General features: G+C 49.2%; 1 protein-coding gene across 1 annotated transcript; it reads left to right on the forward strand.

Moving 5' to 3' along the window:
* Positions 1-1644: 1644 nt before the first annotated feature.
* On the forward strand, positions 1645-25998 carry LOC144146236 (uncharacterized). The gene is made up of 15 exons (XM_077678200.1): positions 1645-1959; positions 2542-2767; positions 4833-4955; positions 5100-5338; positions 5736-6338; positions 7216-7644; positions 8450-8630; positions 10984-11295; positions 13529-13795; positions 16077-16250; positions 18729-18844; positions 20010-20259; positions 21603-22166; positions 22640-22816; positions 25875-25998. Exons 1-15 carry the CDS (start codon positions 1646-1648, stop codon positions 25944-25946), a joined length of 4047 nt encoding a protein of 1348 aa, XP_077534326.1. The 5' UTR covers position 1645; the 3' UTR covers positions 25947-25998.

A 25998-nucleotide genomic window follows, 5' to 3' on the forward strand; every position in this document is an offset into this window, starting at 1 on the left:
GGGTCATCGACGATAGCCTTTACGTTATTTTGTAGAGGTGAAATGCCCTCAGCTGAAATCTCGTGCCACGAAAAACTGAGTTCTTTGACAGAAAAAAAGACATTTGTCTTTTTGTCCCCAGTTGCCTATGCAAGTTACTTCAACCAGGCAAGCGTCATGCTCAGACTGAGTCCATGATGTTGTGTCGCGGGCGGCGACTGACAACAAGGGCCCGGCGCTGGAGGGGGCGCGACGTACACGCGCCGGCACACCAGACCACGGCACGAGTAAGGAGTGCGGGGCCGACCCGCATGAGCCCAACAATCGACTGAACGACAAGCGGCCGTTTAATGCCGATGACCCAGGATGACACGCCCCCCCACGTGACTGGCTGACTTCAATCACGTGTGTTGTTCGACAACGACATCTATTACACTGTCCAACTCAGCGGCGCACGTAATGCACATATGGCGCCACTGACCGACACCACAAGCATCATCATCAAGTTTTGGACTTGTTCTTTTTTGGGCACGAAAAGTCGCGGGCGCGGCAACATTCTTCAGTGCAAAATCGCTACACTGCTGCGATTTCGCACTGCTAGCTGCTAGCCTACATCTGCCGGTTTCGCGGGAAATTTGTGAAGCTTCATTCCCGAGGCCTCACTTATGAAGCCTCTCGTACTTGCTAGCGCAAATGATGCGTAGTAGAGGTAGGGGGCGACGCTCGTATGCGACGGCCCGGCGTTAGGCTTTACGGAACGCATTTAGGACTGACGTAGTTAGCCGGTACTCAGCAGTTCGCGTGAGTAAAAATCCATAAGTTGTCTATGGCGCGGTTGTTTAAAGATGTTTTCTGATGAGACCGGACTTGTCTCAGCTTTTATGCCGCTGTATAGATATAGTGCCTATTATATTCCAGGCACATTAGTATAGACAAGCGCTATCCAATCGGCACAACACCACATGAATTACGCGACAGAATCCGGGGGCTGTATATGCAATCCCATCATGCACTTTGTGTGCGACACATGTGTCGCGCACACCGTATTTGTGAGGACGGAGGGCGTGCAGACGAGTACTCCCCATGAGGTTGGCGTGCTTTCGCCGCAGTGGTAGAAAAGAGGCAAAAGAAAAATTTCTGGGGAAAGTTTTCTCACATACTTTGAAGACGAAAGCCTGGCTCACTATTGTGATGGGTAACTTTTATATACATGTCCATACGCCAACACGGCAGCCACATCATTCCACCTGAATGCACCATTAGCTATCTAATGCCCTTAGCCTCCCCGTAATCCACCTGAATTCGTCTGCGTCTACCGTAATTCATTTATCTTAATTCATAAAAATTTTACCTTAGCCAACTTCATTCGTTTGTACCAGTCACTAATCAATCATTAACGAACTTTAGTACTCATTAATTATATGTTGTACCTGGCTGGCAGGCTTTGGTTCGCTTCTGGCCGTCCCTGGTTCACTTGGGTTTCTGCGTTATTCGCGTCGACGCCAAGGTCATTCGAGCCCAATAAGACGTAAGTTGTTCGGCGCTCTTTTCCTTTAATTGTTGGCTTTCGGCCACTAAACATCAACCACCATCAAGACGTGTACGTCTTTCTTCGCCTTAATAGCCGTTATTGCGTTCAACGTAATCCCGTCGCAGAGGCGGCGCGATGGAACCGACGAGTGTGCAGAGTCCCCAGTGTGCGGAGGCGGCGGCGGCCAAGCCGTCGACCATCTCGGAACACGTGTCAGCCGTCATAGGATCCCGGTCCTACCTCTGGACACTGGCCGCACTGGCCGGAATCCTTGTTTTCTCCTCCATGCTGGGCACGACCGGGAACCGCGAGCAAACCCTCGTCGCCAGGGCCCCTGGACGACCCGCTGCCGCCGCCGCCGCCGCCGCCGTCGCTGCTGGACCCCAGGCTGCCCCGGCATCGCTCTCTAGCGGGGAGAAAAGGCGCGGCAAAGAGAAGCACCGCTTGATGTGAGCACGGGCAGAGACACAATTTGACGGTTTGCCTCGGGCTCTTCATTTTTCGCTCTTAGCGATTCGTTTAAAGGGACCCTGCAACAGTTTCCACAGCTTTGTCTAAATACTAAATGCTTTAAGAACGTAGTCAACAAACACATCCAGTATTTAGAATAGGAAGCCGAAAAGTACCTCAGACAAAAATTATTCAGCTTACCCATCAGATAACTGAAAATTGCTCTAAAGATTTTTCTTTCTTTCTCGGTCTTGGCGTTCTTTGAGCGATCGAATTACGTCATTAGAGTGGTGTAGCGGCTATTGGAAGGCTTTCCTTCAGTTGCAGCAATAAACGCATACGGAGGCAACTTAAAAATAGCCACGAAAGCAAAGCAGAAACGGCGGGCGGATCTGCTGTGAGGAGCAAATCGCGCAGTGCCACTCCGTTCTGGCGAAAACCATAGTTTTCACAGTGCGTCCGGAGACAGAGAAAGAGTGAAAGCGTTTATCGGAAGGGCTGCGGAGTAGGCAGGCGCGGTTCTACCGGGAATGCCTATATCTACGTCTTCATGGACCGTCTGCACAGCCCCGACCTGGCAGGAAGTGGCGGGAATTCAGCAATCTGGCGGACTCGGCGGCTGAGTGGTTGTGGTTGCAGACACTTTCGGAACTGCGCGCCTCTGCGCGTACTTTTCCCAACGCCAAGAAGGACAACGTCAGAACCTTGGGTGACGTTACTCTTCCGGACCGCATCCACCGTGTTCTGGCCAGAGGACCCAAATTCGCCGTCGAACCAGAAAAGACAGCGCCCGAGCTGCTCAGCTTGGTGAGGCAAGTGTCTGGGCTGGCTCCCGAAGCAGAGTCCGACAGGTGCGTGTTTGAAGGAGTGGACGTTCTCTTGAAGTGCGGCAAAAAGAAATGTGATGTACCAGTTAGGCAGACGGAGTCGTTTTTTGAGGACCAACGCGTTATCCTTGCTATCCTCGGACAAAGAAGGGGCATTTCTTGTTTTGAAGGAAAGCCAGTTTAAATAAAAAGCAGAGCAAGCTATTTTGTCAGCCTTCACATTCCGAGATAACATTTCCCTGAAAAAAAGTAAGAGCAGAGGCCAAAAAATTGTGTAAAAAGTTAAATCTTAGTGGTCTATCAAAATTCATACAAAAGAAAGCAATCGTTTGAGCCTGGATACGTTCTTCAGTGCGAAAACCCACAAGGTAGATATCCCTCTAAGGGTAATGGGGTCTGAAAACGGAACTTGGCAAAAGTGCAATGCGGGGTTTTTGCAGAAAAATTTAAACCTGTTAAGAGTCGAAGACCCATTTTTAGTGCGAAAATCAGATGAAGTCATAGAGTTTTTAACGGAATGCAATGACAAAAGCAACATGGCATGCTCATTTGACGTAAAATATTTATGTTAATCTTTACCACACCGGGAACTTTTGCTTTGTGCTGAAGAGGGCATCGACAAGTACGGTTCTGTCGCGTTTCAAAATTGCACAGGTGTATCAGTACAAGGATTTTTAGAGCTTTTAATGATGAACCTAAACTCAACCTTCACAGCTTGGAATGGTAAGATTTATATCCAGTCTAACGGACTTTGTATCGTATCCTGCATAGCACCAATTTTAAGTTACCTCTTCTTAGAGCACCTTGATCGCATTCTAAATGACCAATTAATGATCCCACAAGTAACAAAAATTTTCCATTACGTTGATGACTTTTTAGTAGTTTTTAACACCGACGAAGCGGGTCTCGGATCGCTAATGTTTCTGGTACTAGGTGAATTTCGTCAATGTTTTAAGACTTTGGTTTCAACTTTTGAACTTCCCGTGTAAGAACTATTCTTTTTTTTAGATCTCAAGCTTCACTTTTTGCACAGTCACATCTGCTGGGCGTACGAGCCGCGTGGCAGCAAACATCTTCTACCTTTTTATTCATCTTAGTCAAAGCTCGACAAAAAATATATCATAACAATGTGTTTTAAAAACACCCTAAACAAGTCATGTTTTCACTCGATGCAGGATAGCTTCCGTAAACAGGTCGACCGGCCTCTGATAGCGGTGTACTCCAAGCAGCTGTTATCATCCGTAGCAGAACCGATACTCCATAAATTTAAAAAATAGATGAAGAGAACAGGCAAGCAGCCATTGCACGTAACAAAAGTAATAAATTAACAGTGATCCCTTACATGCATCGGATAGACCACAATTTGAAAATGACAGGTAAACGAGCAAGTGTAAGAGTTGTCTTTTCTGCGCCTAAAAAGCTTTACGCCATGTGTATGGAAGTCAACAAAACCAAAAGAACTACGTAGTCCTGCTCAGTTAAGCAAGAAAACAGATTTGTAGAGTGTGTTGAAGGCGTCGTGTATTCGATCCCGCTGTCCTGTGGGAAAACGTATGTAGGGGAAAACGAGACGATGCCCTAATGAAAGATTGAAAGAACATAACTATAATGTACATTAGGTGATTAGTGGCCACTTAGGTGTCCACTGCAGAGATTGCCGAGGCTGCGCCCCTATCTTTCACGCAACACAGGTCATAGCGAAACTCAAAGATAAAATAACCAGAGAAATAATTGAGGCTGCAGAAATACAGCGCCGAAAAGAAAACTGTGTGAGCGTACCCTTGTTGTCCCTCTCACAAAAAGAGATTAATTTTGTGTCCAGCAGATAATTCAGCACGTGTTTGTGGCACATGGCGTTGGTGTTGTGGCGATTGCCTGGGTTATCACCAGCATTCGTGTTATTGCTGCTTTCTTGTATTTGTTTACTGTCAGTGTATATATGTGACATGCCGAAAAATAAAATTCAGTTGTAAGTCAGCGCTCGTGGTTGTCACTTTCTAATTGTGTTTCGTCTATGTTGCGTTGTTTGCCTCTTTGTGCTCTAGAACCTCCGCAAGACGGGCTGCGGCCGCAGGACGTACGGCTGCGTCGAGAACTTTCTGACCAAGCGCACGGTGACCATAAGGATAGGAGAGGAACGGTCAGACCCGATCGAGCTCGGAACGGGGGTACTCCGCAAGGGTCGGTCTTGTCGCCGCTGCTATTCAACGTGGCCCTCCTGCCCCTGCCAAAGTTACTCCAAGAGATCGAAGGCGTAGACCACGCCGACGACATAATGGTGTGGACGTCCTGAGCGGGTTCCATGGTCTGAGGAAGCCCTACAGAGGGCGGCGACGACCGCCCACGAGTACGCCAAGAACTGCAGGCGGAGCTGTGCTCCGCAGAAGTCGGAGCTGTTGATGGTGCAACTGGGTAGGACCAAGAAGGAATCGCCGCCGAACGTGGTCGTCATGATCGACGGCATGAAGACCGAGCCCACGCAGCAGTTTTGTATACTGGGCCTGCTTCTGCGCCCCGCGGTGGCCACGCGCAAGATACAGACCGTCTTGGAGTAGATCTCGAGCATGGTCAGGAGAGTCACCAACATGAACATAGGAATCAAGGAAAACGACGCCCTGAAGTTGGTGCACGCGTTCGTCGTGTCTCGCATTACTTACTCCGCCCCGTACCTCCAGCTGACGAAGGCATACCGCGAGGCCCTGGACACGGTGGTGAAAGCCTACCAAGCTCGCCGTGGGAGTGCACGTCCACTCGTCCACACAGAAACTGCTGGGCATGGGCATGCACAACACGGTGAACGAAATGGTGGAGGCCCACCTTCTAACCAAAGGATCAGACTGAGTCAGACCGAACACGCGCAAGGTGGAATGAAGCATCGAACAGCAACCGGACACCGAAACGTTACCTCCCGAGTGGAGGGACTTCGTAAAGACCAAGCCCCTTCCCAGGAACATGCAGCCCGGGAAGAACGAAGGGAGGCGGTCCGCAAGGGCTAGGGCGCTGGCCCGACAGCTGGAAGAGGACCCCGACGTCCTCTACGCGGACGCGGTGCATTCCAAGAGTAAAGGCGACGGCGGCAATCGCCACCATAGACTCCCTGGTGACCTGCGCGTTGGTCCGCACGACCCAACCGGTGGAAGTGGAGGAAGTTTCCTTGGCCCTCGCGCTAACTCATCCGAGGGCCGGCACTATAGTCACGGACTCCAAGAAGGCATACGCCAACTTTACGGCGAGGGTGTTCCCAACGGCCCATGCAATGCTGTCCAAGTGAAGGCCCTCGGGGCGAGCTTCAGAGCTCGTGTGGGTGCTGCCTCACTCGAAGGTGGAAGGACACGAACTCGCCGAGAGTTGTCCGTCCGGGCCGAGGACGAGCCGGCGCTGCTGCGCTCCGTCTCTAGCTACAGAGAAATGACCGAAATGTACACAGAGCGCAGGTGCAGGTTCCCCGGGCCTCACCCGCAGTTGAGCCGCAAACAGCATGCCGTTATACGAAGGATACAAGCAGGGTCGCTAACGCATCTCGCACTCCTAAACAAGATGTACCCGGACAGGTAAGAGAGTACTTGCCAGTTCTGCAAGGACAGAGAATGCACTCTGGCACACGTCCTGGCTGAGTGCGAGTCTCTTAGATCCGTCATCACCCCCATATTCCAACTGCGGCCGGTTGTTTTCATGTTTCATGAGGGCTCGTGTTCGGGCTATTTTGCTAACCATATTTTTTATCGGATCCATGTTCAAGGGTAGTGGGGTAACGCCTCATTTTCTTCAGAGTAAGCAGGTATGTTCACAGCTACTCCTTGTGGTCGTAAAGTTTCTGTAGTACATGGCATCCCGTAGGGGCCTTGAATAGACTTTCGAATAGTGCCGCCTGCTGCGCGTCTATGAGTTCTTCGATGAGTTCTTCGTCTATAAGTTCTTCGACTTGAACATCGTGCTCCGACTTTATAATGTTGGAGTATGCTGCACCACTCTGAACTATTTTTCCAGTTATAAAAAACTGTAGTTATCCGTCAATTACTTTACGCCAAGGCAACAGAAGGCTGGAGCCTGGAAGGGAAACTTCTCTCGCCTAAAATTGTGTTCACAGCCAACTTTAACTGACATTGGGCGCTACGTTCAAGAACCTAGCAGAAACTTTTTCTAAAGGCGGTATTTTGTATGCGGTAATGCTGCTATTTTGATACGAACTCAGCAAGAGGGCATTGTTGAACTCTCTACAGTTTCTGTGTGAGCATTTGTCACAAGATTCGCCGTAGAGTTAAACATGATGACTAACTGCACCAGAAAACTTCACAAATGCCCCATAACTTTTAAGAAGGAATAGTACGATGTCACGAAACCCTGGACAATCCACTGCACAACCCCTACTTGCAGTAGTCATCTCGTATTGGTTCTATGCTCGCTTTCTGTGCGCATTCTGCACTTCAGGACTCCGCCTACCATGCATGGCAAGTTTGCCGCTGGAACCAGGTTGCATCCATATGCTCTGATCGTCAACGCCCCATTGTTCTTTGGCGTGTATCGCAGGAAGCCACACCAGCGTGCGTCTCTGGTGCGACCACGCGACGGCAGTGGCTCCAGCGCAGGGTCGAAAAGCAACAAGGACGGCGGACAGCGCTCTCCGCCTGCGGCCGAGGACAGCCAGCTGGCAGAGACCGGCGAGCCCGAGTACATCCGGCGGATCGACGGGTGCCGGTCGACGGTGTGCCGCTGGCAGGGCGAGTACCTCGGAGGCAAGCTGGACGAGACGGTGCACCCCTGCGTGGACTTCTACAGCTACGTGTGCCCGGGCCGCTGGTTTCAACAGGACACCCTGGCGGCCCTGCCCTACAGGCTGTACACGGCCGGGCAGCTCATGTGAGGGGGCATCGGCCCTATAGACTCGGGAAGCAGTGTGGTTTCGTTGAGCGACGTTGTATTTGTTCGCCCGTTCATTACCTGGAGCCGCAACTTTGTTTTCACTCGGCATTTACGCTACTTTCTGAAAGAGAAGTTCCTTCCTTCAGTTTATTTATTTGTACTGTTTAGGCTCTTAAAGGGGCGAAGAATAAAAACAGCAAAGAAGACATAATGAATGCACCCGAGTAACAAACATTTAATCACAAAGCATTCCTTACATTAAAAACGTGAAGTAAATACAACATACGCATGAACGTAATAAAGAAACTATTTGCGATTTTGCACTGATCTGTCATGGACACATTAGAGACACAGTGTGTAAAAGAGCCAAACAAATTAGATAATTCGCCATTGGGTATTACAAAACATGGGGGATTTTAAAACCTTCTAAAATTAATTGTACAATGTAGCCACGCCTATACTCTTTCTACAAATTCACTCTAGTGATGTTCGGGCTACCCAGTATTATGCGCCATGTATACATGATACATTCATATCAACTTACGCTCCTTAAACCCACACTTCCACGCCACGGCCGCTCGATGGAAACAACGAAGTTTCCATCGAGCGCCCGTGGCAACGCAAATCCAGCGCGGGGTTGGTGCACCTTCTAGTCGTCCGATTTCAGGCGCCGCTTTAAGGCATAATAAATGCCCCAGCTCCTGTCACGCCGAAGTTCTAACAATTCCAGCTCTGTTTAACGTGCTTCTGTATCTTTTCAAGCACAACGAACCCCCATGTGCCTCCATTCGTGTCCATGCAGGTACCGACTGGAAAACATGTTTCACGAGGTGCGACAAACTGACAGCGATGGCGAGGCGAGCGGCAAAAACGCCAGCTTCCTCGATCGGGCCGCCAAGTTCTTTCTGCGGTGCATTTCCAAGGAGAGCAGCCGTGGACCATGGTCAGACCTCGAGGAACTCTACCGCTACTACGGCCTCGAAGTACGTGCATCGGGTACCTACATGTGACTACAAGTGTTCTTTTAATCTATCCAGGAATACTCTGAGCGAAAAATGGCGGCAGTATAAGAAGGGATGCTAATGCCCTGTACTTCGCAGCGTGCTAGTTACTTTTGATGCGGAAGTACGAAACTTTTATTCCTGTAGGAAAGCATTCGGATTAGTAAGCAGTATTGCCTCATCACAGCTGCTAATGGTTTCACAGTCAAACATACATGTACCAAAAACTGCAAGAATAGGTTTCTTAAATTGTGTTTGTAAATTATTTTAGTCGTATCCTGCGTTCAGCATGTGCGTTCTGGTCCGGCGTAGCTTCCGTTTTCAACTTACAGAGAAAGTTTAATAAAAATCTCGCTCAATATTTAATGCGACCACCTGCATAGAGTATGCATGTTTGAGGCGGCAATAAATGTTCAGTCTTATTACTGGTACGAACCCCCGGAGCGTGCCCGGAGTGGACACAGAGGATCCGATGTCCTCACTTATGTCAAACAACACGTCCTAATCACGTCTCGGGCTGCAAGTGTGAATGACGCGCTGGTTGTCCTGCTACATTTTCTGCGTTGCTCCGTGTGACGCAAGACTCAGAAGGAAATATTGTTGAAAACAGAGCAGTGACAGGAACAGAAGGGAAAGACGGTACAGGCGCTGTACTGTCTTTTCCTTTCGTTAACATCACTGTGCTGTTTTGACCGATATGTCATGCAACCAACCAGCCCAAACTGAAGCTTTATTCAGAAAGAAAACTTTTTTTTGTGTCAGCTAACCCTTCACACTAGTGGGTTCGAGAGCAACACAAGAAAATGCGTTTTTTTTTTTCTTTAACTCTTCAAGAACAGGTTCTTGAAAACCGAAAGGTAAAATGGGCTTAACTGTAGCGTTACGTTTTTGGCAGCAGTTATCTCACCTATTCCAAACGAGGCCTCTGAGAGCCCAAAGTAGATCGATCTTTGGCGCAGAAGCCTTCCATGGGTACCAAAGTATGAAAACTAAATCAAGTTCCGCCCAGTGTTAAATCTGATAGTCAGCGGCTAATTTTCATGTAATTTTTTGGGGGGATAGCTTCGGTAAAACAACAGTTGCAGCCGTTTTCTGTAACCATACTCCTTCCGTATGATGGCCAAGTATTGACAACAGCCAGTAATTCTGTAACATTTACTAGTTTACTGGGAACTGCCTAATTGTGACAGGTAAACGAAACTTGGCATAATAGTATAGTCGTCTTAGCGACTTATCGTTATCTAATTTGTTTCGGGATACTTTCTATAACCCGAGAGTTACAGCCCTTTTCTGTACTCATACTCACTCATTAGGTGGCTATGCTTCACTGCGCAACATGCAATGTGGAAAAGCCAGCTTTCAAAAATCATGCTCACGCCGATTTTTTTTTATAAAGTCGGCTTAATCTTTATACACAAGTGCATTGCCGGGAAGACATCCTTTCTGGGTCAGTATGAGCCGTTTTATATTAAAATATAAATGACCTAACCCGTTTCTTTTTATTTTCCCATTGATTTTTTTCTATACTGTGAACCGGTTTTTGCGCCGCGGAGAAGCCTGCCACAGAGGGAGCGTGGCACGATACCAGTGCAGACTGTCGTCAAGCCCAATCCAGAACGGCTCCGCTGTTGAAAGGAAAGTGAACGAATACCCCAGTAGTTATGGCCAGTGGGGTACGCAGGATTTTGTTTCGGCGGCGGCGGGACCCCCTCCTAACCCAAAATAAGAAACGATGGGGAGAACACTAAAAGAAAAAAAAAAGAAAAATCAAAACGAAATGAAAACAAGGCAGAAATAAATGAAAATTAAAAAAAGGAATATATGGAGCTTTCTCTAGTTAACGTTCCGATTATATTTCTTTTCAGCGGCATTAAAAAATGGTTGGAGCACATGACGAGTTTCCATAAATTTTATGGGTGCGTCACTTGCGACAGAAAAATAATTATCACATTAGATATCACGCAAAATAATAATATCCCCCCCCCCAACCCCCGCCTAACTCAAAATTTCGCACATAGCCGTTGCCTCTTCGCACCCCCCCCCCCCCTCCCCGCCCCCCCGCCCCCGCTTGCGTACTCCACTGGTTATGGCTTAGTCGAGGCTCTAATACAATATCAAAACAGCTGTGATGCAAACTGACGGGCTGCGCATTCTGGGGTTGTGCTGTGGAGATTTGTGGGTCCAGCTAACCTAAGTAATCCTGGCATATGAAATCCTGTCAGCGTTCTGCCAAAAAAATGTTCCCCTCTCTCTCCTAGCGGAAATACACTTGCCGAGCACACTTCTTTTCGTTTAAAGAGCCAATTTATGTAATTATATGCATGTTCTCTTCCAGAACTACCCGTTCCGGGTGTCCAGCGAGCTACCGTCGACGGGGCTGCCCAACCTGACCAGGGTCGTGGGGACACTGGACCGCGAGCTCGGACTGTCGGCGCTGTTCCGCGCCTCGCTGACCACTGCGCGTCGTCGCAAGCAGGCCACCAAGAGCACGCTGGTTTTCCTAGACCCGGCCGAATCGACACCTTCGCTGCGTCTTCAAAGCGCCCTGGGCAGGGAGGACGACGAGATCCTAGTGCCCAAGGTGGTAGCCGGTCTCAGTATCCTCAAGACGTCATCTGGTGGCGAATACAACGACGAAGCGGCGCAGGTGTGAAAATTGCCTCCTTTATGGCGTAGTAGAATCATGAGCAGCAATACTGAGCCTATATCGTGGAAAAACTTCGCTGGATAGAGAGCCTTTTGCAAACTAGGCCTCTGTGCGGGGGAGGTGCTAAGCGTACAAGAGGAAAAAGATGCATCCCTCGTTGTCTTGCTCTTCCCTCCCGCACATTATAGGGGGGGGGGGGGGGGGATTGTGAATTGGAGAGCAGATGATGTGCTTTGAAAAAAAAAAAAATCCACGTGAGTTGCATGGCCATCGGCGAGACGCTCACAGAAATTTTCAAACACGTCCAATACGGATCACTTGTGAGCCCACTCCCCCTTTCTTATTTTTTTTTTCTTTTCCTATAATTGCAGCACTAAAGCACGCGTAAACGAACATTCTTTTCCCTCGATATCACGCTGTCTGATAGTTGACAAAATGCCAGCATGGCGAAATGTTCAAACACATTCACTCCGTTTTGAGTGTAAGCACAGTTCTTTTATGAAAGTCAATGTCCCGTGAGCTGGGCTTTGCAATCATCCCTACAATTCACTGCGATTTCTTTGGTTTGGCTAGCAGTTTAATACGGTAATGAGCTGTAATAAGGTAATGTGGTCAGCTCTTTGATCTTGCTGCTTGCCTTATTTATTATTGCAGTTTTAAAAAATGGCTGAAGACTACGTTTCCCTGCATTGCAAGTTTTTAATGCGGCTGCTGAGGTAATTTGATTTTGCGATGTAGTGTTGTAAAGATTTTCCCGGGGGCATGCCTCGGAGGCGCGCCACACAGGATCCTGGTGCCGATGGCGCTGAGCCTTTGCTTGGGCAGCGCGTTCAGCAGCAGCGGAAGCGGTAAATGAACCACTTGTACCGGCTGCGCAGGTAGACGGTTTATGTAATCATTCTCTACTGCGCTCTTACTTCGGCCCTGGTAGTTGGTTACGCTGACGTAGCTGAATTAAGGAAGGGCCGTTTAGAGCTGTTCTATAACGTACAGAACAATTATAGGAACTCGGTAATTTGAACTTATGGTTATTTCGAACTGACGCCATGGTCCTGGCATATTTCAATGGGGGAAAAATCCCGATAATTCGAACTCAGCGGTATCCAGAACGATTAATTCGAACTGGGATCCTTAGTTTCCATTGCTCCTCGCAGCAGACGTTGGCCCAGGGTTGTTTCATTGTGTTGCAAATCCAAAACAAACCAAATTTGCTTGAGATGCCACACAACGAAGCAGAAAAAAAGAGTAGCCCGCTCGCTACGCTGCTGCGATAGCTTATTTCGCTGCAACGGCAGTGGCGGTCCCGGGGGGGGGGGGGGGGGGGGGCGGATGAAAGGGGCAATCACCCTTCCCCTCCCCCCCCCCCCCCCCCCCGTAAAGAGGTCCTCAGCTCCTTACGTTTTGTTTTTTTAAGCATCCCACTTGTGCGAGGTCGCAAACGTGTGATACCTCCAAAAATGCGGGCTCTAGTCAGCCGTTGTACCGCCTAAGGGGGGTCAAAAACCACGGTGTCATAAGTGATTTGTGCGCAAGCGGGTTACACCGCATACGCGCACACGCCGGCATAGTTATCACCTCCTCCGCAGAACTGGTGTAAGGAGGTGAGTAGTTGTTTATTCGCCCCCAAGCCCCCCCCCTCCCCCCGAAAAAAAAGAATTCGCCCCCCCCAAACCACCCCCCCCCCCAAAAAAAAAAAAAAAACAATCTCTGGGACCGCTACTGTGCACCGGGGCATGCCGTTGCAGGTTTTCTTTGCGCCGTGGTCGCTGGTCAAGGCCTGCGATCACGTGGCGTGCGCAACAAACGTGTAGTAGCGCCTAATTGGCGATAACGAGTCCAGAGGTGGCTTCGTTGTGTTCGGCCCGCGCAGTGCGGCGCGATGTAGTACACTCATTCTACCGCCCACCCGCTATTTCGAACTCCGCTTAATTCGAACAATTTTATGGTCACCTTCGAGTTATAACTGCACTAACTATTCCTTCATGGGAAAAAAATAAATTATTTAAACCCAGCGCTATACTTTTCGAGCCTGAATTTTTTGCAGGAGACGCGCATGTATGAAAACAAAGCAAGAACGGCCGAGAATATAACACGAAACTAATGACACAGCGTGCGGCATGTGTTATCGGTCGAACTCTTAATTTTCGAGGGTCCCGTTGGCCCTTCTGATTTGCAAATCGTTCTTTCGAGCCCTACTCAATGAGCCCGCGTGCTCTGCTCACGGTTATTCCAGGTCCTGGCCGTAGACAAGGAGCTCTCGAGGGTTATCCACCTGGCCAACCTGGTGGGACGTTCCCAGTACGGCATGCTAGAAGCTTCGGTGGCTGTCCCTGCGAATAACGACGGCAGCGCAGTCCGGCCTCCCGCGCCGATCAGCGTCCAGAAGCTAGCCGAGGACTGCGACTCCAGCGGCTGGTCGTGGGAGTTGTACGCCGAGACCTTGCTGGGCGACGTCGTCCTGCTGGAGAACTCCTCCGCCGACCCCAGAATTCTCGTTCAGGTGCGACCAGTACTGGATAATCAAATATAGTAAACCCTAGTGACAAATAAACCGTTTATTTCTCGCTTTATCAGAAGTTTCACATGGTCCCAACTGCTGTGCAGGGAGAGCAAGACATCCCCGTCTTGAACGAAGTACCGTTTATAAAAAAATTATAGTTCATGCCACAAGCTGCATGCAGCACTGTTGAGGCTACATTGTTTTCAATAGAGCGTCCACTGAGGACGCCTAACTCACCGCGAAGAAAGGCGAAAATAGGCGCTGGGGCCTTGCGGTTCCACCTGCCGAGTGGTGAGACTAAAACGCCATTTCCAAACCGCCTTCACGATGAGTTAGGCGCCCTCAGTGGGCGCTCCACTGACAACCGTGTAGCCTCCACAGTGCTGCATGTAGCTTGTGGTATGAACTATAGTTTCCGGTCTCGAGGAGGAATTCGTATAATGAGTGTTTACATTACATGCATGTCCATGTTAAAGGTACCACGGACCTGATGTGCGATAAGTGGTACCTGATTTTCGTTATTACTCTTCGTTAAGTTCTACCATATTTTCGGGGGTATAACCCGCCCCCGCATATAATCCGCACCCCCACTTTCATCCCGCAGGAGAAGAAAAATCCTCGCGTATTGCCCGAACATTTGATACAAGAAAGGCTGCACCAACGCTACTGCTCAAGCAACACATCACATGCTGTGTAGACAGAAAAAGCGTATATTTAGCAAGTACAATACACCGACTGCAAGACGAAAGTCACAGTTCACTAATAGAACTCAGTTATAGTACACTCGTTTTTTTTTTTTTTTTCTTTCTTGTCCTTGTATGTTTTGCACAATCTCTGCTATGGAAGGCGCATTGCCGTGAAGCTGTGCTAAAGGAAAAACCCCGCGTATTATCCGCACCTCTGCTTACGGCACTTTATTCCTTAATATTATTACAACTATAGAGGTCTCGTGAGGCTATAGAGCTATGCGTTTTGACACTGGTTAATTCGAATTTTTATTTTCCGCTTACTTTGGCCACCGAATTTTCGAGGTCTCGTGAGCACAACTAACATCAGTTTACCAAACCCTAATGTGTAATTTGATATACGTAATTTCCTTGCCGGCTAACTATGTGACCTTTTGATTGGTGCGCCTATAATGAACAAGATTAAGTAATTTGAGTGATATGTTTGTGGCAAATTGGAAGCCTCACAGTAAGGAGAAAGTCTCTTCATTATAGGAGCAGTGTATGAAACAGCGAGATTCGTTGCCGAAGCATGAGTGCAGACAGAAGGCTCTTCATTGGAAACGCAGAGAGGTTTGCCGGCAATTGCAGTCGCCTACATGCTTCTCTGCTGTGGGTTGGGGATGGGCGAAGAAAAGGCCCAAGAAAGAGCTGGGCAGGAAAGAAAAAGAAAAAAAAAACTGTCATGGACTTGGCGCGATGATGGGCTTACAGGCATATTTTTGTTCTGAGCTTGGGCCACATAATTTACAATTTTGAAATTAGACCGATTTCATCCAAATAAGAGAACAAACTCCGTAGAGCTTGTCGCTGCTTCTAGGGACGAATCCATGATCCTAAAATAATCCTGAGAGTAATTGGTCCCTGTTCTAGACGTTCAGTGTTTTCAAGGAAGTGGGATCTTGGTTCTATGAAGGCCGCACATACTAATAAAATGGGTTCAGTTGTTTCGACACAAACACAATTATCACAGTGCAGATTTGGCGTCTCTCCAAGGTGAAATAGATAGCTACTTGTGTACTCACAGTTCAGCCGTAGACGATGGTACAACGTTTCCAGGTCATGAGCATAGGCGTGCGCACAGGGGGGGCAGGGGGGGCGGCCGCCCCCCCTAATTATCTGAAGGGGGGCGCCAAATTGGCCCATATTTTGCTAATGTAACACATTAAAGTAAAAATTTCTGCTCAGAAATATTTTGTATGTGTTGCAATTTCATCGCATTGAAATAAAAATTTCATAACCATGCCTCTGCACTGCGTTCGGACCGCTAGGCCTTCAGTGGGAACAGGTCGCGGGAGTTGCTGTAAGGGGGGGGGGGGCAGCGGTAAGACTTTGCACTTTGCCCCCCCTAATCGAGAACTCTGCGCACGCCTATGGTCATGAGGAAGCTGTCTCGGGAGTCTCGATTTTATTTCTCGGTCAATAGTGTGCGAAAAGCAGCGAGTATTTCGTAAGTTGTTCCATAGCTCATCAATTTGCGGTGACTGAAAGAAGCACGAGTGCAAAACGCACAGCGCAGCGAATGAATCGTCGCTCTGTTGGTTCCTCGTGCGCAGGTGGACAGGCCCGAGCAATTGGAGAAGCTGTCGGAGCTGTTCGGCCACCACGATCCGGCGGCACTGCTCAACTTCGTGGGCTTCTCGCTGACGGTGTTTCTGTCGCCCGCCCTGCCGCAGGGAAGCGCCACTCGGGAGTTGCTGGTGCTCAGTCACGGGGAGCACATCCCGCAGGTGCGCATGGGAATGGGCAGACCGGGAGTGAAGGATCCCGACGAAGCATGTGTGACACCCCGAACCGCAGAAACGCCGTATTTAAACAAAACCTCGGTAAACAAAAAAAAAACTGTGGTTCGGATAAAATTTGTGTCCGTAAAGTGGGGGTCGAACAACATACCACTGCTGCACTAACGTAGAAATATGTAAGGTCAAAATTTAAACCCCCAAAACTTTGAGCGAGCTGCGCGCAAATACAGTCGGGCACAGGTGCACTGAAGCTTTGCGACTCTGCGTCATTTTTAGCGATACAGTTAAACCTGGATGAAGGTAACGAACCTCTATGTAACGAATTCCTGGATTTAACGGTTTTTCCATTTCCAATTGCCACTCCCATTGAAGCCCATGTGTTTGCGACCCCTATGTAACGAAGGCGTTGAGTGTTTAACCTTGATGTACCGAAGGCGGTAAGCTGATCAGTCGTTTTTTTTTTTTTTTTGCACTTCTACTGAAATTTTGCAAATACTAACATTGCTGTAAGGACCATAAATCTACGAAAACGTCTAGAATTATCTAAAAACAATGTTCGTCATGTTATTGATAATGATGATCAACGGGGCGGCCATCGCCATCAAGTAACTAACGTATAGCAGCCACTTCTTATTTTGCTTGTGTAGCGTGACACTACACCATCTAGCAAAAGTAACTACTTCACGTTTTTTTTTTTTTTTCGCCCGCAGCGCAAACTACCGTGCATTTACACGAGTGAGTGAGGTGGCGGTTTGAAACGTAGTTTGAGGTGTTTTGCCTGCCTGTCGGCGTGTAATAGCGCATCTGCACTGCTATCAGTGCTGCCGGTTCGTCGGTGATGAGTTCCGCTGCGAAAAAATAAAAAGGTGTTGCCTTTTCAAGACAAGCTTACAATTTCATATGCTGTCTCCGCCAGCTAGAAAGAAGAACGTCGCCACCCGGTACAGTATCCCAGCGAGCACCCTCTCAGCAATTTTGAGTGTGGAAAAAAAAAACATGAAGTTCGTGAAACGGCGCCCTTTCAGCCCACGTTTGGTTACTGGAACGCATTAAGGCACTGAAAACTGTCAAAAAGCGAAGGGGACACTTAAGTTACGTTTGTAAATACGGGGGTCAGTGACCTTGCTTCTTTGACGCGCCGTGTCGTGCCTACTCTCCGGCGAGAGCAGCAGGCGCAACTCATTTCGTCTTTCACTGTGAAATAAATCCTTGAAGGATGACTTCACTTTCATTGATGTCTAGCATTCTGGCTTGGTTTCTGGTTCATTCCCGCGAGCCTTGACTCGAAACCTGCATGTAACGAAAACCTGCACGTAACAAAAAATAGCGAAATTTTGTCAACTTCATTACATCCAAGTTTAACTGCATATCTACGCCTTCCTGGAAGCATTGAGCAGACTCTAGGAAAAATATGATGGAAGGTCAAGTATCGTAAGAAGGTATAAAGGTTAATTTAGTAAGACGTGTTGTTGGCCGGGTTGGTGCACGAGCATGAAAGTGGGCAAACGAAGACGAATGGCGAGAATAGAAGGAAACGAAACAGACCTTCATTTTCAAGCGGGAGATATTCAGAAATACAAGGCAGGATACACGCAAAAAAAGGCCATATCCAGAGTAAAAAAAAGTGAGATAAATGCCCTTAGAAGGCGGGTGACATTACATGAACAAGTTGAGTTACAAGTACGCACTGATGCGCAGAATCATAGATGTGTCATTGATGTATAGTCACCGCCGATCTCCCCGATATGAAACGCATCGAAGAGATTGTGGTTCGAGTCAATTTTCCAGCCGAAGCGGGGACAAGGAACCTTTGAGAAGGATCAGTCATCAGAAAGCAGGGGTTGATCGGTGTGGCTATTTTGAACGGAGCGTAAAAGGAGCCGCATGCAAAGGGGGAGTGGCACACGCGGAGTGTACTCTTGTCAGTGCTATACTTCAAAGGCCATATCCGCTGCTTCCTCTTTACCACCCGACTCCACGACCCACCACTGCGTGGCGATGACTGACCGAAAGAAAGTTGGTGCAGGAAGGAATCGTTGCAGCCAAGATAATAGGGCCAGGTTCAAATGGGCATGCAGGATTAGGCTGCTCCTACGCAAGAGTGCTGGGCAGAACGCTTCAGCGTGTCCACACGTGTCTATGAAAAAAAAAAATTATCTTGCGCAGTAGGGGTTGGAGTTGGCAACAGAGATGATATCACTGAGGACAGAGTTCACTACATAGAAAGGTCAGCCGACACCACAGAAAAGCTCGGGTTTTAGCAGCGCAGCTTCTGGGCAAAGCCGCAGGGACGCAGATGCACATGCAGAGCGAATTCCCGCGTGAGCTTGCACAGTAACGCTACCAAAACCATAAAAACCATAGTCGCGACAAATTTATCTGCAAACAGCGGTCGTAGGAAAGAGACTGCGTGCGTGTTGCTGCTAACACTGCGCCAGTTGGTTCATAGCTGCGTTTTAACCGCAGGTGCCGGAAGAGCTGCAGGCTTGCGTCCATCTCTTGGCTAGGACGTACCGCTTCGGTGCCCTGTCGCTCGCCCGGCATGCAGTCAGCCATGGCAGCGTAGAAGCTAAAAACTACATGTAAGTTGCAATGGCTGACGGGTGCTCCTACCAGCCTTGTATGCAGATGATCTTTTAAAAAACCACTGAACAGTGGGCGCACTGTTGCCAGACAATCGTGTATGATACGTGAAACGTATGGAACACCCACCCATCACGATAGCACATGTCTGCCATCGGGTTCGGTGCGGTAAACCATGAAGTTATAGTATCGGCGATGTTCCTTGAGTTGGCGCCTTTTGTCTTGTGGGCCTTTCCAAAACGTTTAGGGTTGAGCCCATGGGTTAGAGAGAGTGACGTGTTGAACGTTCCTCGCTTGCCTGCCCACGGGACCGCTCGTCCCGTGTGCACAGTGCCCACTTTATGATAGCTGGAATGCCGGTCTTGTGGTGGGTGCCGAGGCACGAGCTCTTGATGTTTAATGGGATGAGGCGTGGTGTGGCGCCTTGGCACTCCCTTACTGGCGGTTATAGCGCCGCAGTGCCAACCACGAATGTGTATGAATGATACTTCCCACTGCCTGCGGACGCATGGCCGTCGTCGGTTATATTTCATACCAGACCTACCACTTTCCCGCATAACGTGAAGTTCCAGTTACGTCGTTGTTGACTGTTCTTTTAGTTGTGGCGTCCTGCACCACATGGAAGCTTCTGTCGTGCCGCACTCGTAAGTAACCTTCACGGGCAGGCCACCAGGCACAGAGTTATGTCAGCGAACGCAAGATAGATTTCATGTGGCGAAGCCTCCGGTTACAACGGAGGAAGACCGCGGTACTGCCTGCTACAGAACAAACAATCGTGGGGCACTTACACTGTTCCCATGGAGGAACAACCTATTCAAGGAGGGCCGAGGCTAACGGCAGATCCAAGTTGTACCTCTCCGTAGCACCAACAATTTTTTGTGCCTCGGTGGGAGTAAAGCTGCGGCTATCTATGCATAAATCAATTGATCACTCACCCTATTTTAAGAACTGTGATAGTTGCCCTCTGTTACTCTACAGTGTGCCTGCTGTCTCGACGTCCATGTTTACCATATTTCCGTTGTACGCTTCTCATAGCATGCGTGCTTCGCCAGCATGATACGGTGATTACTATATGCGTGGAGACGCCACCTGCGGGTTCTGCCTCCTGACAACAAATGAGCCAGTGACCGCGTTTTGACGAGTGCTGCGCTCTCCTTCGTGCAGGTACGAGAACGAGATGGGCGCCCTCGTGGACGGGGCCCGGGAACAAGTGGCGGCGCTGCTTCGCAACGGCACCTCGTGGATGACGGCCACCGAGCTGTGGACGGCGCTGCAGAGGCTGGACACGCTGCGCGTCGTGTTCCTCGCCGAGCCAGACGGCAGCATGGAGCACGTGTCGCGCTACTACCGGCCCGCAATCGACAACCGCGGCGGCGTCGGCCGCCCAGCTGCGCAACTTCACGAGTCCGGGCTGGTGAGAATGGGAGAGAGAAAGAGAGAAACAACTTTATTGATACTCGGGGATCAGGGGAGGAGGTGGGGGCGGTCCAGGGGGCCGCCGCGACCGCCAGGGCCCGGGTGGTCACCAAGTCTTGTCTGGGAAGCCGCTGACGTTATCTGCGGACAGGTTCAATGGTATGACGAGAGAGAGAGAGAGAGAGAAAAACTTTTAGTCCTAGCGAGGCTTAGTCCTAGAGAGTGTCCCTTAGGTGGGGAAGGCGCGCCAGGTAATCTTGAGCCCTAGTGGTGGTCAGGAGCTGTATGTAGCTCGGGTCAGGAGGTCCACGAGCGACGCGTAGATGATAGAGCGGTGCGTAGATGACAGTGGCCCAGCTGGAACGCAACCTTTTTCTCTTGTTCTGTTCCGCTTATTGATAGTGCCGTCAGTTAAACTGCACAACCCGTCGGTGCCACGTATGCGGTTTCAGTTTTTATGTCGAAGCTGTTTACCTCTGGGCCCCAATGGCAGGATCGTGTCTGCGCGCCGTCAAAAAGAGCGATCGAGAACTATGCGCTACACTGCGCTTCATTTTCCTCGGAGATGGCTGAACAGTGGGATGTCCTGTTTCGCTTCTTCATCTCGTGACACAGTTCCAGGGCGAAGGTTCTAACGTTGTGCATTGGAGTCTAACGACGTTAACGGGACTCGAAAGCTTGGTTACAACGATTTTTACGTTGCTTCGAACATCGAAAGCGCGAGGTTAGGAACTGAATGCGCACAAGGACCACAAACGAGCTCGTGTCCCCTCTTTACGACTTCCCTTCCTTGTGCGCTGTTGCCATAATATTAGGGTTACCTACTAGTTAAGCCTAAGAAGGGCCAGAGCACATAACCGCAAATGTCTATTCATCAACGGAATATTTAGTTTCGAGCGAGACGAATACTCGCAAAGTTGTACATGTGCACCCCCACAGGTACATTCGCCAACGCTATCCCCGGAATTTCCAGTTTTTGGTTTTGTCCCAAATGTACACAATGTGACCAACACAGCACTAAACATGTATACCCGCTTATGCTATAGCGCAATATCAACGCGTCCACTCTGTGGATGTGTGTGATGTAAGCGCCATGTGACAGAAGGCCACGCTTAATTCTCAGTCTATACATCACCTCTGGAAAATCCAGCACGGGCATCGACACATTGATGTATAGGCACTTTACACTGCGGAAACAAGGACGAGACGCAACAGTGGGTGCCGTGGGAGACTTCAATGTTTTTGTTTCAACACACGGCAAAGACTGGCTCCTGATTTTTGCCCTGACTTCTATCTTCACGTATAGCACAACGTGACCAGGCTGATCTATGGCTCTTTCAGGCGTATTTGCGCAAGAGCAACGCCTCGGAGCAGACCGCCCCCTTTTCGGCTTTTGGAGGCCCGCAGGCGACTTTCCTGCGGGAGTGCGTCTCCCAGCATTGGGAGACCAACGCCCTCTACTGGAACAGCCTGGACCGACCAGAGGAGAACCTCGAAGCGCGCTGGCCCCCGCTGCACCTGAAGCCGCGGACGGACTACTTCGAGGCCCGCAACACGCTCCTCGTCTCGCCCAGCCTGGTGTCCATCCTCTCCGGACTCCTGGTGGGCATCGATCCCCTGGTCGTGCCCATGCTCGGCTCGGACGTGCTCCGAGGCCTGCTCAGCGTGCTGCTCAGCAGTCAGCGGTCGGCCCCAGCCGCTGGCAGGGGCACCTCCAGACGGGACCTGCACGTCGGTGGTCGCGCGCCCACCAAGCGCCGGGAGAGCGTGATGCGCTGCCTCAGAGACCAGTACGCCAATGTGACGGGGCTCCAGAAGGTCGAGCCGCATGTTCCTGCAGAGCTGTTCGTGGACTCCGCGATTGTGGACCCTCTCTTTGCGCTCTACAGGGACTACCTAGAAAAGGTGAGGCCCCCAGCATTTAGAGAGGCTGCTTGTAGGTTTATCTGCAGTCAAGCATTAAAGCAACCGATGTGTGCGCATGAATTACGCTAAAAGCCATGAGTCATATAGTATTCCTTCCCTACTTCTACCGAGGCGGCACTGGAAGCAGGGTGTAGATGATGACTCGATTCGGTAACGGCCTCATTATATATTCTAGAAAATAGTTGCATCGCACCTAACTTACAGACTGCAGAACGCTTGCGCTGGCCACCTGGTCCTCAGCCCACTTCCCCCATTCCCGATTTAAGCACTGTGCTGCCATGTCTTTGAGCCCCCCATTCTCCTCCCTCCTCCTCCCCTCCCCACTCTTCTTTTTTTCCTGCTCACACTTGGTGCCGTAATTGGGTCCAAGGTTTGGGTACGCAATAGAGGTCCTGTATACCTAACTACATCCAGCCAGATCGAGTAAAGGCGTTACTATTAACATTCGCAAGTACCCGGACACGAGGGACGGCCCCAACATTCCCGAGCTACCGGGCAAGAGCGCGCTCGAGCTTTTCTTCATCAACTACGCGGTGGCGCACTGCGAACAAGCACCGCACTTGCCGGTCGCCGACGGCTCCAGTGCGGCAGCCGCATCTCGGGTCAACGTGGCGCTCATGAACTCCAAGGTGAGGTTACCCTCTGCAGTCACATCATCATCATTAGCATCATCATAATCAGTAGCAGCAGCAGCAGCAGCAGCCTATTTTTATGCTCAGTGTAGAATGAAGGCATATCCTAATGTCTTCCAATTGTTCTTATCAGCTGCACTGTACGAATCCATTCTTTGCCACCATATTTCCTTATCTTGTCCCTCCACAGAGCTACCAGTTTTGTTTACTTTTATAGTTGGTGGCCGCTCGGTTACCCTTCTCGTCCACCGGTTGTCAGTTCCCAGCATCACATGTCCAGCTCAACTCCACTGCCTTTATTTCGAACTATGGTTCAAAATAAGGGCAGTGGATAATGTTGTCCACCCCAGCTTGCAATGCTCCCTAATCCGACACGCTCATTTCCTGTCTATACTTCTATAGCATTCTTCTCTCCATGGCTCATTGGGCCGACGTATGGGCTCTTCAGTATAGCGTGCCGCATCTTGCCGCAACTATAATTATGGAACGTCAAATTAAGCATTACATGCTCCAGGCCTCTTTCGGGGCCAAGAAAGCTGCCAATAGTTTTCTCTTCCACGGCTCCCGGCATGACGACAGGGGGAGCAGAAATTTTAGGATGATCTTCTTCGATCAAGCGATACAAATAGATGACATTTTATTTTTGTTCAGCACATCAGTAATGGTGCCCCATGCGACAGAAATTCAACATGCGTGCATAATGTAACCGTTTTCAGGTTCCTAAGCTTTAAATGGACCCTGCCACACTTTTTCTTAACTTTTTTTTTTTAATCTTGAATGCTTGCAGAGCGTAGTCATCCAACACACCCAGTACTTAGATTAGGGGGTCGCGAAGTACCTCAGCCAAAAATTACTGCTCTATGCCCATCAGATATCTCGTAAACTCGCTCAAAAGATTTTTCTCTCCTTCCCGGTCTTGACGTCCTTCGGCGGCTCGAATTACATCACTAAGGCCATGTAGCGGCTATTGGCCGGTTTTTCTTCAGCCGCAGCAATGAATACTTTTCCATAGCAACTTTAAAAATAAAGCCTCAAAAACAAAGCAGAAACGGAAGCCGTATCTGGTGCGACGAGCAAATCACGCAGGGCCGCTTCGTGCTGGCGATAACTGAAGCTTTCGCAGTGCTTCGAGACGCGAAGGAAAGAGTAAAAGTGTCTACCAAAAGTGTTGCAGGGTCCCTTTAATAGCACCGCTAAGCATTCCTCGCTAAACAAAGTCCGCGCGTTGAACGTTGCCGAGTTCAAGCTCCGGAGGCAGGCTCAATCGTTGAACTTTCTCTCTCGATGTGCCCTGAGAGGACGCGGTGGATGCCAATGAACCTACCTTGTCAATGGGGGGTTGAAGTGTGTGCAGTTTAGGGAGCAGGTGGTCGGAGATATGTGGTGTAGATGTTGGGGGTTGTAGAAAGTGTTGGTCTTTAGGCGGCGCCAGATCTGTGCGTCTGCGACGGGAAGGGAGGGGTGAGGAGGAATGCGTTGTAGCCTTTGACTTACCAATGTTGTTAACCACATGCACTGAGGTCACACGAGTAATATAACAAGCTAAGTACAGAAGCGGCCATTAAGCGAGCCACAAAGTACATTTTTGCTAAATGTCCTCTTTGCTTGACGTTGCAAATGCGGCTATTTTCTGGCCTGACGTTAGGCCTCACGTCGTGTGTTAAGCTCTAACGTCGTCAATCGCTATCCGCCACTCTACTATAAGCTTGATGCCACTTGGCATGTAACTAGGCGCACGATTACGCCTTACCAACGTTAAGCCTATATGTATACGCTTAACAGCGGCGACTGGTCAAGAATTTCAGTCGAAGTAGCGGAGAGAAGAGGATGCAAAGGGGCTTAAGGGCGACGATAATTATGGGAGGAAACGTTTCTTTTTTTGGAACGCTCTGCACCGAGTTTCGCACTCACTCCGCTGCCTCACCTGGTGACACAGCAGTCACCAGACACCAAGGGCACTATGGAACGCCATAGTGGAGCGGCGGCGTCCGCAATGCCGACATATCTGTTCGGCTATTAGGCACTGCTTTCGCATTCACTTCACCATGAGCAGTGCTTATTATTCTTTGTAATTTTTCATGTGTGCAGACTTAATCAAAATTGCTTGTCATACGAGGTAGAAAAAATTTCGCATTACTTATTACCAATCAGAACCTGACGTGCAAAAGTGAGCCTTTAGCAGCTGACAATAATGATTTCCTCAGCCTCGTTCAATTGTATACGTTTTCTTCACGTGACCATGCATTGGCAAACCTAGGAGCTCGCACGCACGTAAAATTTTGTTGGATTTCAAGCAGTGCCTTCATACTTTTTAAAAATAAAAGTGTTACGTTGGCTTCATAACGCGTCAGCTCCTTGCAATAATTAAAATAAACCTGAATGCATTTATTTTTTTAAGGCTAGCCTAAAACAAAATCAGTGCATTAAGGTTTATTATGACCTGGTGCGATTGTTTAATGCTTTTAAAACGCGTTACTTGGGCATTGATGCAGTCACACCGCTATGATGACCACTCAATGAAAAATATGATAAAGGTCACCATTGTATATAATACACAGTACTTGATTGGGTGGTTTCTTTTTTTTTAACACGAAAGTGTTTTATTCCCGGATACACGAAGATTTCGCTGACGTCATACCCGTCACGGAAGTGGACGTCTGTGACGTCCTATCCGTCACGGACGTCAACGGACCAAGCGGCCTGTAAAGGGTGCACCCCTGCATACAGGGTCTTCTTGCGGGGAAGCAACCTTTAGTATTAAAGAGGTGTTTTGCTTAGGGCTGTTTGTTTTCTGGTTTTATATCTTAACACGAAAGTGTTTTATACCGTGATATCCTAAGATTTGATTTACGCCATATCCGTCACGGAAATGACGCCCGTATACACCTTTGCCGAAGCGATCCGCCAGCAGGACGTTGCTCGCCAAGCACACCCACAAGACAGCCGCTGACCCGCAAATCATGCTCAGCTGCAGATTTCGCTGCACACTTCACTTTCGTGTTTTACTGCTTTCTATGAGAGAAGAATCAACCACAGTTTTTTTTTTTTTTTTCAGGCATTCAGCAATGTTTTCCACTGTAAAGAGGACGACATCATGAACGCCCGGACAAAATGCAATGTCTGGTGAAGAGCTCTCTACGGGTGCTGAACATTTGAACAGCCGATTAAACATCTAGAGC

The sequence above is a fragment of the Haemaphysalis longicornis genome, unplaced genomic scaffold (assembly GCF_048455015.1).
Source record: "Haemaphysalis longicornis isolate Haplotype H1 unplaced genomic scaffold, Haemaphysalis longicornis Haplotype H1 scaffold_7, whole genome shotgun sequence".
In the NCBI taxonomy this organism is placed as follows: Eukaryota; Metazoa; Arthropoda; class Arachnida; order Ixodida; family Ixodidae; genus Haemaphysalis; species Haemaphysalis longicornis.